The sequence below is a fragment of the Diaphorina citri genome, unplaced genomic scaffold (genome assembly GCF_000475195.1).
Source record: "Diaphorina citri unplaced genomic scaffold, Diaci psyllid genome assembly version 1.1 scaffold5, whole genome shotgun sequence".
Classification (NCBI taxonomy): domain Eukaryota; kingdom Metazoa; phylum Arthropoda; class Insecta; order Hemiptera; family Psyllidae; genus Diaphorina; species Diaphorina citri.
Genome location: NW_007377444.1, coordinates 775,650 through 791,184, shown reverse-complemented (window position 1 = coordinate 791,184; position 15,535 = coordinate 775,650). Strand labels below are relative to the sequence as shown.

General features: G+C 34.1%; 1 protein-coding gene across 2 annotated transcripts in view; it reads right to left on the bottom strand.

The window, feature by feature from the left end:
• Nucleotides 1–2,603: 2,603 nt before the first annotated feature.
• Nucleotides 2,604–15,535, bottom strand: part of LOC113473917 — a 25,907-nt gene continuing 12,975 nt past the window's right edge. Inside the window, exon 2 of one of the 2 annotated variants that reach the window (XM_026833410.1) lies at nt 2,604–3,199. In XM_026833410.1, coding sequence (XP_026689211.1) covers nt 2,857–3,199 — 343 coding nt within the window. In that variant the 3' untranslated portion in view covers nt 2,604–2,856. Of the gene's footprint in view, nt 3,200–13,437; nt 13,652–15,535 lie in introns of those variants that run through there. The other variant, XM_026833416.1, reaches the window with a different exon arrangement.

Genomic DNA, 15,535 nt, shown 5'->3' with positions numbered 1-15,535 from the left:
TTCTTTTTCAAATAAATGGAAGCTATATTTCAACTTTCTTTTTCTCTGGCTAATAATTCAAAAGAAACATTGGTAAATACACTAAAACGTTGGATTCTCTCCCTCTAACTTCATTTTTCTTTCGTCCTCTGGGTTTATAAGAAAGAAGAAAAGTCACATCCACTCTAATACCTATTGAAGTTCTCTCACTTTTCTTTTCAAATAAACATGGCTTTCTCATTTCTGTATTGAATTGAAAAGAAACATGGGCACATCCACTAAAAGTAGGACTTTCTCTCACAAAAATTGAGAACTTTTACACATCCACCAAAATGTTGAACGCTCACTCACTCTCACTCTATAATGGGCACATCCACTAAAAGTAGGACTTTCTCTCACAAAAATTGAGAACTTTTACACATCCACCAAAATGTTGAACGCTCACTCACTCACTCTCACTCTATCTCTCACGCTCTGTCAAAAAGTACCATGAACTTTAATCTCAATGTTGGTATCCTGATTTCGTCCCTGCATTTCTCTCCCACCCCTCATGCCTGTCTCCTCCCTCCCTTTCCTCACCACAGCCCCTGTCCCCCTTTATCAACCTACCTCACTTATTCTTACCCTATGTAGTTTCTTCCCGATTCTTCCCCTTGTGTCTGAATTTTTTACTTTCTATTACATTCTGTTTTGTGTATAAGGAACCTATACAAATTTAATGAGAAAGTTTTGGATTCGGTCCTAATTTTCAAAACCGGGAAATGGATGAAATATCCGTTTTAGGACCCCATGAGTCCAAAAATATGATTTTCAGCCCATGGTCTGTCTGTACGTAAGTAGGTATGTAGTGTAGGTACATGGTGTACAAAATATATCGAAAACGGTTTATCCCATCCCAGAAGAGCAATGAAATATGATTTAGGCTATAACTTGTTTCAAGTACTGACGGACTTCACTAATCACTTTTATTTAGTTCCTTAATGTAACAGAAAGTCGTGTGATGTTTACATCAGATTTTTTTTTCTTTCTTTCTCACTAATAGTTTTTTTCTCCTTTTTATTTTGCTCTTTCTCTCTAGTCCTATAGCTACCTACGTTTTTTTCCTTTTATATCGATTTTCTTAGAGGCTATTTTAAAACTCCCTTTCCTCCTTCGCTGTTTCTTTCTGTCTCCCTTCCTCAATCCTTGCTCCCTTATGTGCAGCGAAAGTTTGCGAAATGTCAATCTTTTCAGTTCCTTGATGATGATGGCCATCAGCTTTGTTTTCTCGGTCATAATCTTTGCAAAATGGTCAAAATTTGATCAAAGCTCGCGACCAGCAATAGACGACAATATCCACCATAATAATACCCTCCCCGCGACCGACAGATTAGGATTTAAAGAAAAATGTAAATTGAGAATACCTACCTAATTTTATACACAGAGTAGGATATATGTACATACATACGAGAAACTCGTAGAAACGTAATGTACATACCTATGTAGATTAATATACCTACCAAATAACTACAATGAAAAAAAAAAAAAAAAAAAAAAAAATAGCTAACATGTGTTGATATCAGCGTACCATAATTTGTTTGTAGTATCAAATACCTATAGCTGTCCCCCAAATCAAAGTCAATCCGTAACTCAATAGGCACTTAACTAATCCATAAGAAAAAAAAAGCCAAACTTCTACAGCAGTTCCATTTATTTTCAAGGCTCGTGAATAATATTTAGGGAAACAAACTGTGCCCGTCCCTCCGGGAATTTTTCAGCCCGTAGTTTATTCGATCGTGGTTAAAGGAAATCAGTACGTATGTACCTACCTAATTTGTTTAATATTGTTTATTATTATTATTCTCCAAGAGATTTTCCATGAAGACGACAACTAAAAACATTGATCTAAACGATCATTTTCCAAATTATGCCTGAGTAAAGGGCAACTTTAAGTAAGTCAAAACTCAGCTAGGAAAAACAAGAGTGTACCTACTTCAGACCAAATTAAAACTCGATACCAAATTATCATTGTAAATTTATTAGGTACCTATACTATAAGTAGGTAACTGTGACCACCATAACTGGTCCAAAATGTCGGTCGTTGAAAAAAATCTGTGAATTCGATATGTGTAGGTACCAAATTATTTATTAACACTTTTGTTTTACTTTCTATACATCTATACTGACTTTTTTCATGTTGAAGGTTGTAGTCAGGTTGAAATATAGGTTGAATGTCGAATTCACTAATCTCTGAAAATTAAAGTTAGATTTTACATTTTTAATTCTCGGACTAATCTCATCACGTGGGATTTGAATTAAATCAACCTAATAGTGATGGACAGATCAACAAATTTTTGTGGATCACGCTTCAATGCGTTCGGTTTCGGATTTCAAACTGGTCATCTGCAAGCTAAGTCTGGTAGCCAGGGTTATTTGCACCTCATTCCAAAATGTCAATTTTTTCACCGTCTCAAAATTCTCACCAAGCTAATTTTCGGATAAGGTTGAACTTCTGAAGGTAATGTGCGATTTGCCTTTAAAAATATGTAATGTATGTAGGTTCCAACACAACCAATTATTAAGCTTCTGACTACCTACCTACCTACCCGTCTTCTATTAGGTACTCAATTTTTTCACCGTCTCAAAATTCTCACCAAGCTAATTTTCGGATAAGGTTGAACTTCTGAAGGTAATGTGCGATTTGCCTTTAAAACTATGTAATGTATGTATGTAGGTTCTAGCACAACCAATTATTAAGCTTCTGACTACCTACCTACCTACCCGTCTTCTATTACTATTTTATGTATTAGTTCTCAATGTGCAACATTCGTTCCATTATGCAAGTTTTGACCTCCTCCCTCTCCTTTGTTCCAGAAGGCCGCCGCATTTGTCTGGTCGTCAGCCTCGGAGCCACCACATAACGTAGCGGGAGGCGGCACAGGTTCCACGGGTCACAGCAACAAGTGCGTCCCAGTGGCAGGTGGACCGACGGGCGGCGGCCCTCAGGGCAATCAAGCGCCGCCACAAGGCCTCGTGCATTGGATGTCGGTGATGGCGGAACACATGAACAATGCCGCCAATAATGTGGCTCATCATGATGCCGTGCATTACATGTGGAACGGAGCTGTCGATGTAAGTAGTTTCCTTGATTCCTTGCGATAGAACTCTTTTCGTTCCTGATTTTACCCGGAGTTCATTTCGAAGAAATCCAAAGTTTGAAATACTTGGTGCATGAGAGATCCTGCAACATCACAAGTGCGGGATAGAATACTATAATTGCATGATTTGGGACAGGCATCTTCGGCGTTAAAACTCGATACTTAATTTTCAGATGCATACCTACTACCGAAAAATTACTGAATTTATTTTGAACATACCTATCTCTGTAATTATTGTAAATAGATACTTGCTAGCTTACTATTGCTGACGATTTATTAGTCTTGTCTAAAACTGTCCTAATTATTCTAATAACTTGAGTGAATCAAGGCCTGATTAATGTTTCATCATTTATTTCAAATGACAAATCCTCGAGTTCCGATGCATCGCGATGGTGAGAAAAAAAATCTCACATCATCTTTTGGGTGCATAATTATGCAAGGATACGTCATGTGCATTGAGCTGCACACATTGCTGCATACTAAGTAGAGTGCAGGGCATTATTTTATTGATGACAATATTTATCAATTTGTGGCATTTAATCTGATTGATTGTTTAAAATCTGAATAATAATAAGCTCGGGTGCTGGATTACACAACAATAGAAGAGAATGTATAATCAATACCCTATATGTACAACCAATACCTATACAATACAATTAGTAGGGAGGAAAATATATGTATTTTTTTGTCTCTAATAAATATCAATATAAAAAAAAGTGCTTCTTAAAGTTGTTGCCACCGCGGCACACTTTTCAAAAAAGGGATTTAAAACCCAGAAGAAAAAAAAAAAAAAAAAAAAAAAAAAAAAAACTTAAAGACGAAGACCTACACATACTTCTTTAAAACCGTTTCGGTGCGATTTGAACAAACTCCTCAGTGTAGGCATTTTCTTCCGTTTCTATCAGAGGTTGTATATTTTTATGGCTATCTGCCTGCTCCTAGTCCTAGACAGTCTGGAATATTTCTTCTGTTGTACACTTGAATCACTCCAGTAGATCCAGGAACAATCCAGTATAAAAGCATTATAGTCAGAGAACAGAGCACAAGACTCTCAATCTCTCAAAGAGTGAGCAATGAGCTGATGGCCAATCTGATTAGCAAATTCTCAAATACAAACATACGAATACACTGCACTAAAACGTATTAGTATTGATTCTTATAATTTGAATAAAGTCCTCCACACTGTCCGAAATTCCTAACAAGGTCCATGGTCCAGATAGACTCGATAATGTATTCAGCCTGGAGGCGTAGAAATTTGGCAACCTGGCAGGTTTTTTCGCAGATTCGCACCACTGGAATAGATTTCCGATAACGGGTGATAACAGCGGATGTGACATTTAATATTGATCTCCGTTCTCCACTATTGGTGTCTCCATTGAACTTTGGTTTTCATTTGATATGTCGCGAAGAGAAAGTATGCGACCATGTAGAACATATAATATACGAATTATACAGTATCTTTTACCTAATTATTATTATTATTATTATTATTTAAATCCCCAAAAACTTTCGGATTTAAAGTACACAATCTGTTATATTCTGATGGTCCTTCGTTGTATTATCTTTCAGCAGTGTGGATTTATTTTAATTTGGACGATACTATCGAAAATCCATTTATTATTTTACACATAAAATGACCAACATGGATGGACGATAAGATGATCGTAGAGCTGAATTTTTGGTAAACTGTCCACTTGTCCACATGAGTAAGAAAAAGTTCAGGTGGTTAATAAAATTGGTACCTCACCTTTCTTCGACCTGAAGTATTTAGAAAGGCGAGTACGTACAGAATACGATATTATACGGATTCCCGCCTATAAGAAAAGAAATGAATTCAAATTATTAGAACAAGGACAAACTGTTGAACTTCTCCAACACAAACCTATAACCAATTTGATGGGAAACTTGAAGATAACGGAAAACTGTGAAGTACTTGAAAATCATGAGATATGTGTCATTTTTCTTCTCGTTATCTCCTAGAAAAGAAATGAATTCAAATTATTAGAACAAGGACAAACTGTTGAACTTCTCCAACACAAACCTATAACCAATTTGATGGGAAACTTGAAGATAACGGAAAACTGTGAAGTACTTGAAAATCATGAGATGTGTGTCATTTTTCTTCTCGTTATCTCCCGTGTTTTACAGCGCCTGTGGTGATACAGTCCGCTTATTTTCTATTCTTGTACAATTTGCTCTTGGGATATATATGTAAAACTAAACGTTATCTCCTTCATAGTTTTGACGTAATTAGATGCAAATCCTCTAATATCCTCATTGAATCAGTCTTCTCTGTATCCTTTGCTCAAGAAATCTCTCCAGGCTTCTTTCTCTCAAGGCTTTGTGATTGCGGGCCTTTGATTTACATATTGCAATGATTTATCACCATCCATAGTGAAATATTAGAGCTAATGTGTAGGTATGATTCAGATGGTATGTATGTAGAGAGCTATTAATAATATCTGTTTTGTTATTTTAAGAAAAATTGAATCTCGTTATGATTTTCGTAGACGTGTAAAAATAGTTACTGTAGCATTTTTGTATCTTAGTATCTGAAATATTCTTATTGATTTTAACAGAACTTCGAATTTTAATAGTTTGCAGCAACGTTTTTCAGGATATAGCCCTTGGCTCTTGCCAAAGAAAATTGCAGCATTGCCTCAGACGCATGGTGTACCCAGATAGTGCCAAAACTTCAGTGATCACGTATAGGTAACAGCCGCACACCAAGTACAGTTTGATCAAACCAGAGCTCCCTATCAAAGTGGCTCCACACTATCTCGCTAGGTAATTAGCAAAAAAAAAAAAAAAAAAAAAAAATTTCTTCAAAAAATTTCCCGGGAAGGGGGGCCCAAAAAAAAAAAAAAAAAAAAAAAAAAAACAACTATCTGCAAAATATTCCCAGGAAGGCGTGTCCAAAATTTAATTCAGACATAAATTCTGTGTGGTATCTATTTAAGTACAAGGTGGAGGAAGATCTTGTAAACCTGTTGCAGAGCCACTTATATTTATCACTTTATTATTAAATATACCTCGAAGTTCATAATTCATAAATAAGTTTTTTCGGTACCATGAAACATGAGAAGGTGTGTTTCGTTTTGACTTAACATTTCTTGAGACGTGCAGACAGTAGACGGTTTTGGGAGGAAGCATAGGATCTTCGGTTATCAGAAAATTACATGGAAGTTTGAGTAGGAAAATTAATTGGAGTAGGTACGTGATGTTTCAATGAATCTTTTGTGCATAAAACAGCATTTTACACGTTTTGAATATTCGCCATCAGGTTTAGGTATGCTATGGTGCTCTTGAATACTGACGAGTAGGCCGACTTGGTTTATACGTAAGATCTTTTCAAAAACAAAATACCTATGCAAGCTATACCACCTTAAAATGTCTTTCTTTCTTACTTGGCCTTGTTGAAAGAAAAAAATCCGAATGTTATCTTCTTGATAGAAATCTACACAGCCCACAAGACATCACGTTATGGAAAACATAAGCCTAGTGATAATGATTACCAATAAAACATATACTTTATTTTATATTTTACCAACATTCGAGGAATTCACAAAAGGTTAACATCTAAAATTTGAATAATATTGGTGCACATACGGCCGATGTGTTTGTAGTGAGTAGGTACAAATGAAAGGGTAATATCAAAGTGTAAATAAAGACTGAATGAATAAGTAAAATAAATAAACACACACATCCATAGAAAGAAATGAAAAGATCCCAGGTAGAGATCATCTTTCTTCATCAGTGGTGGAGCTATTGGAAATTTAGAATAGGAAAATATCAAAGTTTATACTTTAGATCTGGAAGAACAGACATTCTTGGAAAAGTCCGCAAATAGGGTTTGAATTGATTGGATGTCAAGTAAGTACTTGAGATAATTAGGTACCTACATACATAATTATGTACGAGTGATTCTCCACTCCTCAGAATTTAGTCACATAAACTAACATGACTCTCAGGTTAAAATTTCTTAACACGATAAGCTTTAAATTAAGGTTATCCCTTCTAAAAAAAAGGAAGCTTCTTTAAAATCCTGTTTATCAAAGAATCCGAAATCCAACATATTTCTTTTCCTGAAAAAAAAAGAAGAAAAAAAAGCCCTAAGAAATGTAAAAAATAGTTTTGTGCTACGCTACTGAACCCTCAGTCTCCAGACTCTGGTGCTTCAACACAACCACCAAAGGCTCTACCACCTTCTGAATTAGAATAAAAAAAGAAAAGGCTTATGATGTGGGGTGGGGTAGTTTTCTTTAGAGGGCTAATAAAATATTCATGCTCTCCCAGTTACAACAAAGCTAACCACTTCACCTGTCATTTGAAAGACGGTTTTCATTCAACCAACTCTGGTCCTTTAGTGGAAAAGTCCAGCTTGAAAGTTGATAATTTTTGAACTTTTTTTAGGCAGTCGTGAATTTGAGTTTCAGCTTCAAGTGAAATCGGATAAATATGAAGGTCAGGTTGAGTAGGCAATACTGTAGATATTTAACTAATTTATTTAGTATAATATTACCAACAACACAAAAACTCAATAGCCGTTCATTATTTGTCGTTCTCCCTTTTCCGACTACTTAATAAAGGTAATCTCCGTCAGTAATGTAGGTTTAAAAAAATCCACAGTTGATGATTTTCCATGTCAGACAAGCTCCATCTTTTGCCTTTTTTCATTTAAGATAAATTTTCGAGCATTGTGCTATTCAGACAGACTCTCACAGGTTTCCAAACCTCTTCTATTTATTTTTGTTAATCATAATTCTTCTTTTATGAAATCTCCTTCTGCTCTCTTCCTTCTTTTGTTTTTCTTCATTCAATGTTTGAACTCATCAAATATAATAATTCATTTTCCCTGATGATCTTCATTTGCATATGGCATGTCACTAACACATCTTCCAGGGTAACGGGCAAGGGTCTTGCTTTCGTTTTTTATGAGAATTTTTTTTCTCAAGTCTTTCACCCTGAGGATCGGTTTTTTTATCTTCTTTTTTCTTCCAAGATACAGAACTACAGAACTGGTTGTAACGGTGACTAAGGCCTTTGTTTTTATCAAAAGAAGAAGAGAAACGTTAATTAATATTCACACAGGAGAAAATTAAGAGGCTAGCATTTTTTTCTCATCACTCTAACCTGTAATTATAGTGAAACAAAATTATTTTTTCTATTGTCTTTGGAAAGTTCTTACCCCTGGGAGTCCCTGATGTGAATTCAGTCTCTAGTTTCAACGTAACATGCAGAGATTGTCAGACCTGTGTATTTATTGTTTAGATAACAATTAAACTTAATTTCAAAAACTATTTCACCGTTACAAACACAGAGATGTCTTGAAAGTAGGCCATGGAGCCTTTGTTTTAAAATCATGTTGAATTCCTGAAAATAGAGGTTACATCTCTTACAACGGCTAGTGGAAAGAGTTTCCCATTCAATGCAGAAAGGATCAAAAATAATAATTTGATGAGACCAAGGACTGTTCCAGTAACGTCCGCAAAGCTGTCTACCAACTGATACTGATGGAAAAACACATGATTAGGTATGCCTGACTACCTATATCTAATTCTCAGTTATGTTATTAAATCTAGCATAACTTGAGAATATAGTCTGACATCTACAGGTTTCCGGTAAACGCAGAAAAGGATCACGTAGTTATTCTGATTAATCTACTACGGTTACCTTCTGCATAAGCAATAGAAACTTGGATGGAAGAAATCCTTTCAAAAATCATTTTTTCCCATTTAAATACGCCGGAAGTATGGATTAATTTATATAGAATGCATAATAAATTTGAGGTTATCAGAAAGAATCTGGGACAAAGCCAGGTCTGACCTTGACTTTGTGTACCCAAAGTCTGGAATATCTGTGAACCCACAATGTCTACCGGAGTATTAAATTTCACGCTTCCCCAAATTAAACCGAACACCCAAGAGAGCAAGAGACCCAAAACCTAGACACCCTTATTTTCCGCCCTCTAATCAAAAGTAATGTAAATATCTTTTTATATTGACTGTCAATTTTTTTCTGAAACTTATTTATATTAATGGCTTTTCCTCGATACAGGTCTTTGTTTTACTAACCTAGTTAGTTACCTTTGATTTTTTATATCAAACTAAATACCTACTGGGTGAATCAAAATTAGGGGACAATTTTGCTATAGGAGCATACACTTTACCTACATTTAAAAGAAAGAGCATGAACGAGTACCTACCTCGTAAAAAGAGCATAACAACAAGAAAAAGCACAGCCAAAATTGAAATTTAGACAAATAGAATTAAAACAATCTGCGAAGAGGATATTCATCGGAATGTACGCATATTTGGTGGAGATGCCAAAATTCCCTTTCCTACATTATGTACATATCTAACTAACATTCGTAATGCAAATTCAAGGATGCTAAGCACAAATTGAAACAAATAAAGAAATGTTGGGATTTATAAAAAATCAAAGCTTCTTTAGGTACCATATCTCAAAATAACATTATCATTTCCATTCAACTCCACCCTATATGAGGTAATTTTTGTTTTGTTTGTTTAGTATTTTTTTGTATAAACAAAATATAAAAGTCCCGTTGTTTCCACCCTTTCCTCAACAATAATTATGCTCTTTCATTATCTTTATTTTTTCCAGTGTTTACATTGAATTTTTGAAACATTCAAATTATATTTGGGTATTTTTACATAACCCATCCACCTTTCCTCATTATCACGTTAGATACACACCTGGTTCCTGGATCTTGTACCTGTGGATGAAAGTTTCCACAAACGGGAGCCTGATTAGAATAAATTGATTGAAAATTGAGTATATATAGACTAGATTATTAAGTACGTATAAAATTATTTGAATTGAAAAACAAGTGATTTTCTTGTTTTACCAACTCAAACACCTACCAACTCGTAGGTACCTTCCTCAATATTTCATTTTAAGCACATAATATGCAACTAAATACCTATTCAATATTTCACACTAAAACGATTTGTCATACACGATAACAATATTATGCTAAAAGAGTAAAGATACCTACCACCCCTTTTTTTGCAACCCCTTGCCAAAATTGCATTAGTTTTATTAAGAGATTAAAAAATGTTACACCTTTGAACAAGATTAGTGAGTATGTTTTGATCAGTTATGTTATTAAATCTAGCATAACTTGAGAATATAGTCTGACATCTACAGGTTTCCGGTAAACGCAGAAAAGGATCACGTAGTTGTTCTGATTAATCTACTACGGTTACCTTCTGCATATGCAATAGAAACTTTGATGGAAGAAATCCTTTCAAAAATCATTTTTTTCCCCATTTAAATACGCCGGAAGCATGGATTAATTTATGTAGAAAGCATAATAAATTTGAGGTTACAGAAAGAATCTGGGACAAAGCCAGGTCTGACCTTGACTTTGTGTACCCAAAGTCTGGAATATCTGTGAACCCACAATGTCTACCGGAGTATTAAATTTCACGCTTCCCCAAATTAAACCGAACACCCAAGAGAGCAAGAGACCCAAAACCTAGACACCCTTATTTTCCGCCCTCTAATCAAAAGTAATGTAAATATCTTTTTATATTGACTGTCAATTTTTTTCTGAAACTTATTTATATTAATGGCTTTTCCTCGATACAGGTCTTTGTTTTACTAACCTAGTTAGTTACCTTTGATTTTTTATATCAAACTAAATACCTACTGGGTGAATCAAAATTAGGGGACAATTTTGCTATAGGAGCATACACTTTACCTACATTTAAAAGAAAGAGCATGAACGAGTACCTACCTCGTAAAAAGAGCATAACAACAAGAAAAAGCACAGCCAAAATTGAAATTTAGACAAATAGAATTAAAACAATCTGCGAAGAGGATATTCATCGGAATGTACGCATATTTGGTGGAGATGCCAAAATTCCCTTTCCTACATTATGTACATATCTAACTAACATTCGTAATGCAAATTCAAGGATGCTAAGCACAAATTGAAACAAATAAAGAAATGTTGGGATTTATAAAAAATCAAAGCTTCTTTAGGTACCATATCTCAAAATAACATTATCATTTCCATTCAACTCCACCCTATATGAGGTAATTTTTGTTTTGTTTGTTTAGTATTTTTTTGTATAAACAAAATATAAAAGTCCCGTTGTTTCCACCCTTTCCTCAACAATAATTATGCTCTTTCATTATCTCTATTTTTTCCAGTGTTTACATTGAATTTTTGAAACATTCAAATTATATTTGGGTATTTTTACATAACCCATCCACCTTTCCTCATTATCACGTTAGATACACACCTGGTTCCTGGATCTTGTACCTGTGGATGAAAGTTTCCATAAACGGGAGCCTTATTAGAATAAATTGATTGAAAATTGAGTATATATAGACTAGATTATTAAGTATACGTATAAAATTATTTGAATTGAAAAACAAGTGATTTTCTTGTTTTACCAACTCAAACACCTACCAACTCGTAGGTACCTTCCTCAATATTTCATTTTAAGCACATAATATGCAACTAAATACCTATTCAATATTTCACACTAAAACGATTTGTCATACACGATAACAATATTATGCTAAAAGAGTAAAGATACCTACCACCCCTTTTTTTGCAACCCCTTGCCAAAATTGCATTAGTTTTATTAAGAGATTAAAAAATGTTACACCTTTGAACAAGATTAGTGAGTATGTTTTGATTTTCATAATGAAGATGTAAATGTTTGCTTGTAATCCTTTTTGCAGTGAGTGTTTGGGATGATTCAACTTGTCAATCAAATTTTATTGAAGAAGAAATCAACTTCGAAAATTTACATGCATGCGGTGATAATATTGATGGTCAAATAATATCTTTATATGTTTTGATTTTCATAATGAAGATGTAAATGTTTGCTTGTAATCCTTTTTGCAGTGAGTGTTTGGGATGATTCAACTTGTCAATCATATTTTATTGAAGAAGAAATCAACTTCGAAAATTTACATGCATGCGGTGATAATATTGATGGTCAAATAATATCTTTGAAGTTTAAACTTTCCTTAAAACTTGTTGTTATGTATTCATACCCACTTTGAAATTTCTCCCCATTACTAGGAATATTAGAGGAGAGGTCATCTTCGAGAAATAGTTTGTTGCTATCAAAATTCTTCCACCTAGATACCAAAAATATTATAAAAATCCTTTCCTAATATACATAACAGCAAGTCCTCATGTACAGATATTTTTACCCAGTAATTTTTTGGTAATTACCTGTCCACATTTTCGGTAACTTCACAAAATAAAGAATTCGAAATCATTTTCGCTCGACTTATCCGCGGTATGTAATCATTTTGAAGCTATGCTGCAGAGGTATGGCAGCGTTTGACCTCAGTAAATTTGGTCTTCATAAATTATACTAATGGAACTATGTGTCACTCTAGAGGTGGAGATGTAACGATTATCTTAGAAGTCCCAAATTCTAGTAGTTACATATCTAGAAATCCTAAATTTTGAAATCGGTATAAGATGTTATGTAAAGAATAAGAGGGTACAATGGTACATAATGAATAACAAATGACCCAGTCCTGCAAACATCTAATAGAGTAATATTAACTGTATTTCACATTTGGAAACAAAATCACAAATTATGTATTTCTACAAAATAAATTTTTACTAAATAAAGAATCTTGAGGATTCTCCCAATGGTCAACAGAAATTAGACACATGGATGAAACTTAAATAGTTAGTAGATACCTATAAATTGAGTCTGCCCTGAAGAAGGCCAATAATTTGACCATCAGAATCAGATAACAACAGTCTCAATAGGTCGTGAGAAACATTTGTCATTACATAAGACATTCTTGTTCTGGTGAATTTATTTTTGCCAGATGATTTTTGGCGCTGGAGTGGTGTTTGTGTAATGACAGAAATTTAATAATCACAATGATAAGATCAATTATTTTTGTCAGAACCGTTTGAAATTTGAGGGTAGGCACTTGTCATAAAATACCTACACAGCTACAGATACTTTGGCTTTTGTTTAAATATTTTCAAAATTAAGGAAATTTTCGATCTCTAGTTGCGCAAAAATGCTTGTCTATTAGAATAGATATTCAACGCATTAAGAAAGTAAAAATAGGTCATTATGTTTATATCACTAGTGTGCTGATATCACTAGTGCCTAGTTGCATTAGTTTACCTAAGGGACAAAATTCTGCATTTGTATATTCTCAAATGTGATCAAAGAACCTGTGCAAAATAGGCACCTTGAATTAATTTATTTTAATGAAAATTTTAAAAACCAAAACAAAGTAATAATAATAAAAACCTATTATCATGGAAAAAGCTCTTTCCGTTGCTCGATGCTCCCTGTGGTGTCTTCACATAAACATCGGTATTTCTTCCCAAAGGCTGTGAGTAAAGACATTCTACTTTGCCAGATTAGTCTCATAATTTAGCATTTTCTTTTAAAGATCGGATATCTTTTTTTACTCGAATGATTTCATTATCTGTCTCATATTCCGGAGTGTCATTGAAGGGGCACGGTAGGGCTGCTGTGATGGTTTCTGATCCTTTCTTGTCACTGTCAATAACCATATCAACATTACCGCGATGATTATCCTCATGAACATCTTTCAAGTTAACACCTATGTTTATTATAGTTTCGACTTCAATGAGGACTAATGTCGGTTATTGTGGTTCAATGTTCATCAATATTTATTAGTTTCACAATATTAGGTTACCGATTAGAAGTATTTCAATCTGTATATTTATGTGTCTGCCTGACATCACTGCTTATTTTGAGGTGTTCAGACATAAATCTCAAGTGGCAAACAGTTAAACTTGAGAATTTCACGTTTAGACTTTGAGTTATCCAATAATTCTTCCCTTTATTCTGTACCTACCTACTTATTTCATAATATGAGCTCATTTGATACCTGAGAACCGTAGATTTTTTTGGCTATGATGACAATATGTGTCTTTGGAAAAAGAACTCTGATTCTTACTAGCTTTAGTTATGTACAGACTTATTGATAAAAATGTAGCCTAGCAGACGTTTTTTTCCACCTTTTGAAGCCTCTCCCCACAAGCTCAGACAATATTTAAATAGAAACTAGTAAAAAAAAAAATCTCTATTACTCAATAAGAAACCTGTTGAGATGAAAATTCTCTCTGGATAGACCTCGCCATGTATTGTTCAAGTTTTAAGCAGGAAGGAAATACCTGTTCCCAACATACAATATCGGGATAATTATGCAAATCTGGATAATTCAGGGAGAGAATCATTCGCCTGTCCTGTTTTGTTTCAAAGGTTCAGGTAGATACATACCTACTTTAAGTTCTGAGGTAAAAGGTTTTAAGTATGCAAATGAAGTCTTCAGAAAAAAAAGAAGATTTTTTTCTGTTTGTTTGTGCATTTTTTACTAATGGTTTTTTATTAAGATAAAAAACCTGCACACACATAACCAAAGGGTTGTGTTTTTCCTTTCTTCTTCTTTATTACTGGACCATTTTTCCAGGTTGACATAATCGGGATTCTCATAATCACTTTACGGAAGATTCCATAGCTATTCAATACAATTTCCAATATTTCTGAAAATTAAACCGATATTAGTACCTAAATGTGACAAAATTCCCGTTCCTTGCGTTCCTTGAAAATACCCACACCGTGCATCATATTGAAATTTGAGTGAATTGCCTGACTAGGTTTTGATCTTGAAGTAAAAAACAAGATAGTACGTCGAATGTTTTCCTGCAACTGGATTTTCTTTGGGATTGCTCTTCTAGTTTTCCTTCTAATTTTTATTTTTTATACGGATTATCACGAGGTTTGAGTACCAATGAGATGTCTCAGAACTTACCCCTTATTCCTAAAGCCCAAGTCAAGTCTTGGAATTTAGAAGGGTGTACAATTTGTCAAGAAACGACATTTTTTGTGGCATTCCTGTTTCCTACATGTGGCGAGTACAATACAGTTACCTTTGACTCAGGCTTGGCTATATCCGTGTTTATGACATATTTTAGCAACCAGATAGATTTTGTTCTGTGCAGCAGAATGGCAAAATTCGATAGGTCTGAAAATATAAATAAATAGCGGATGTGCCAAATTGCACCACAGTTATAGATTTTTAGTCAGAATCCATGCCTGAGTCTAATCTGACCTGCATGTCCATTCCATCAGGCAATGAGAAATATGAAACACTGAAGAGCACGATTTAATTATGAAAATTAGTTTATTATTATTCCATGTTTATTATTTATCAGGCGAATTTAATTTTATTTTTTTAGTTTTCAAGATAGATGTACATGGCAGATAAGCAACTGGATACAATACAATAATAAAGTGTAAAGGGCACCTTTTATTTACTTTAAAATATTCTAGACCTTGTTAAGATTCCGGAGGTAAAGTGACTTTTCAGTCTTAATCAATCAGTGTAATCCAGTTTTTTTTTTTTTTTTTTTTTTT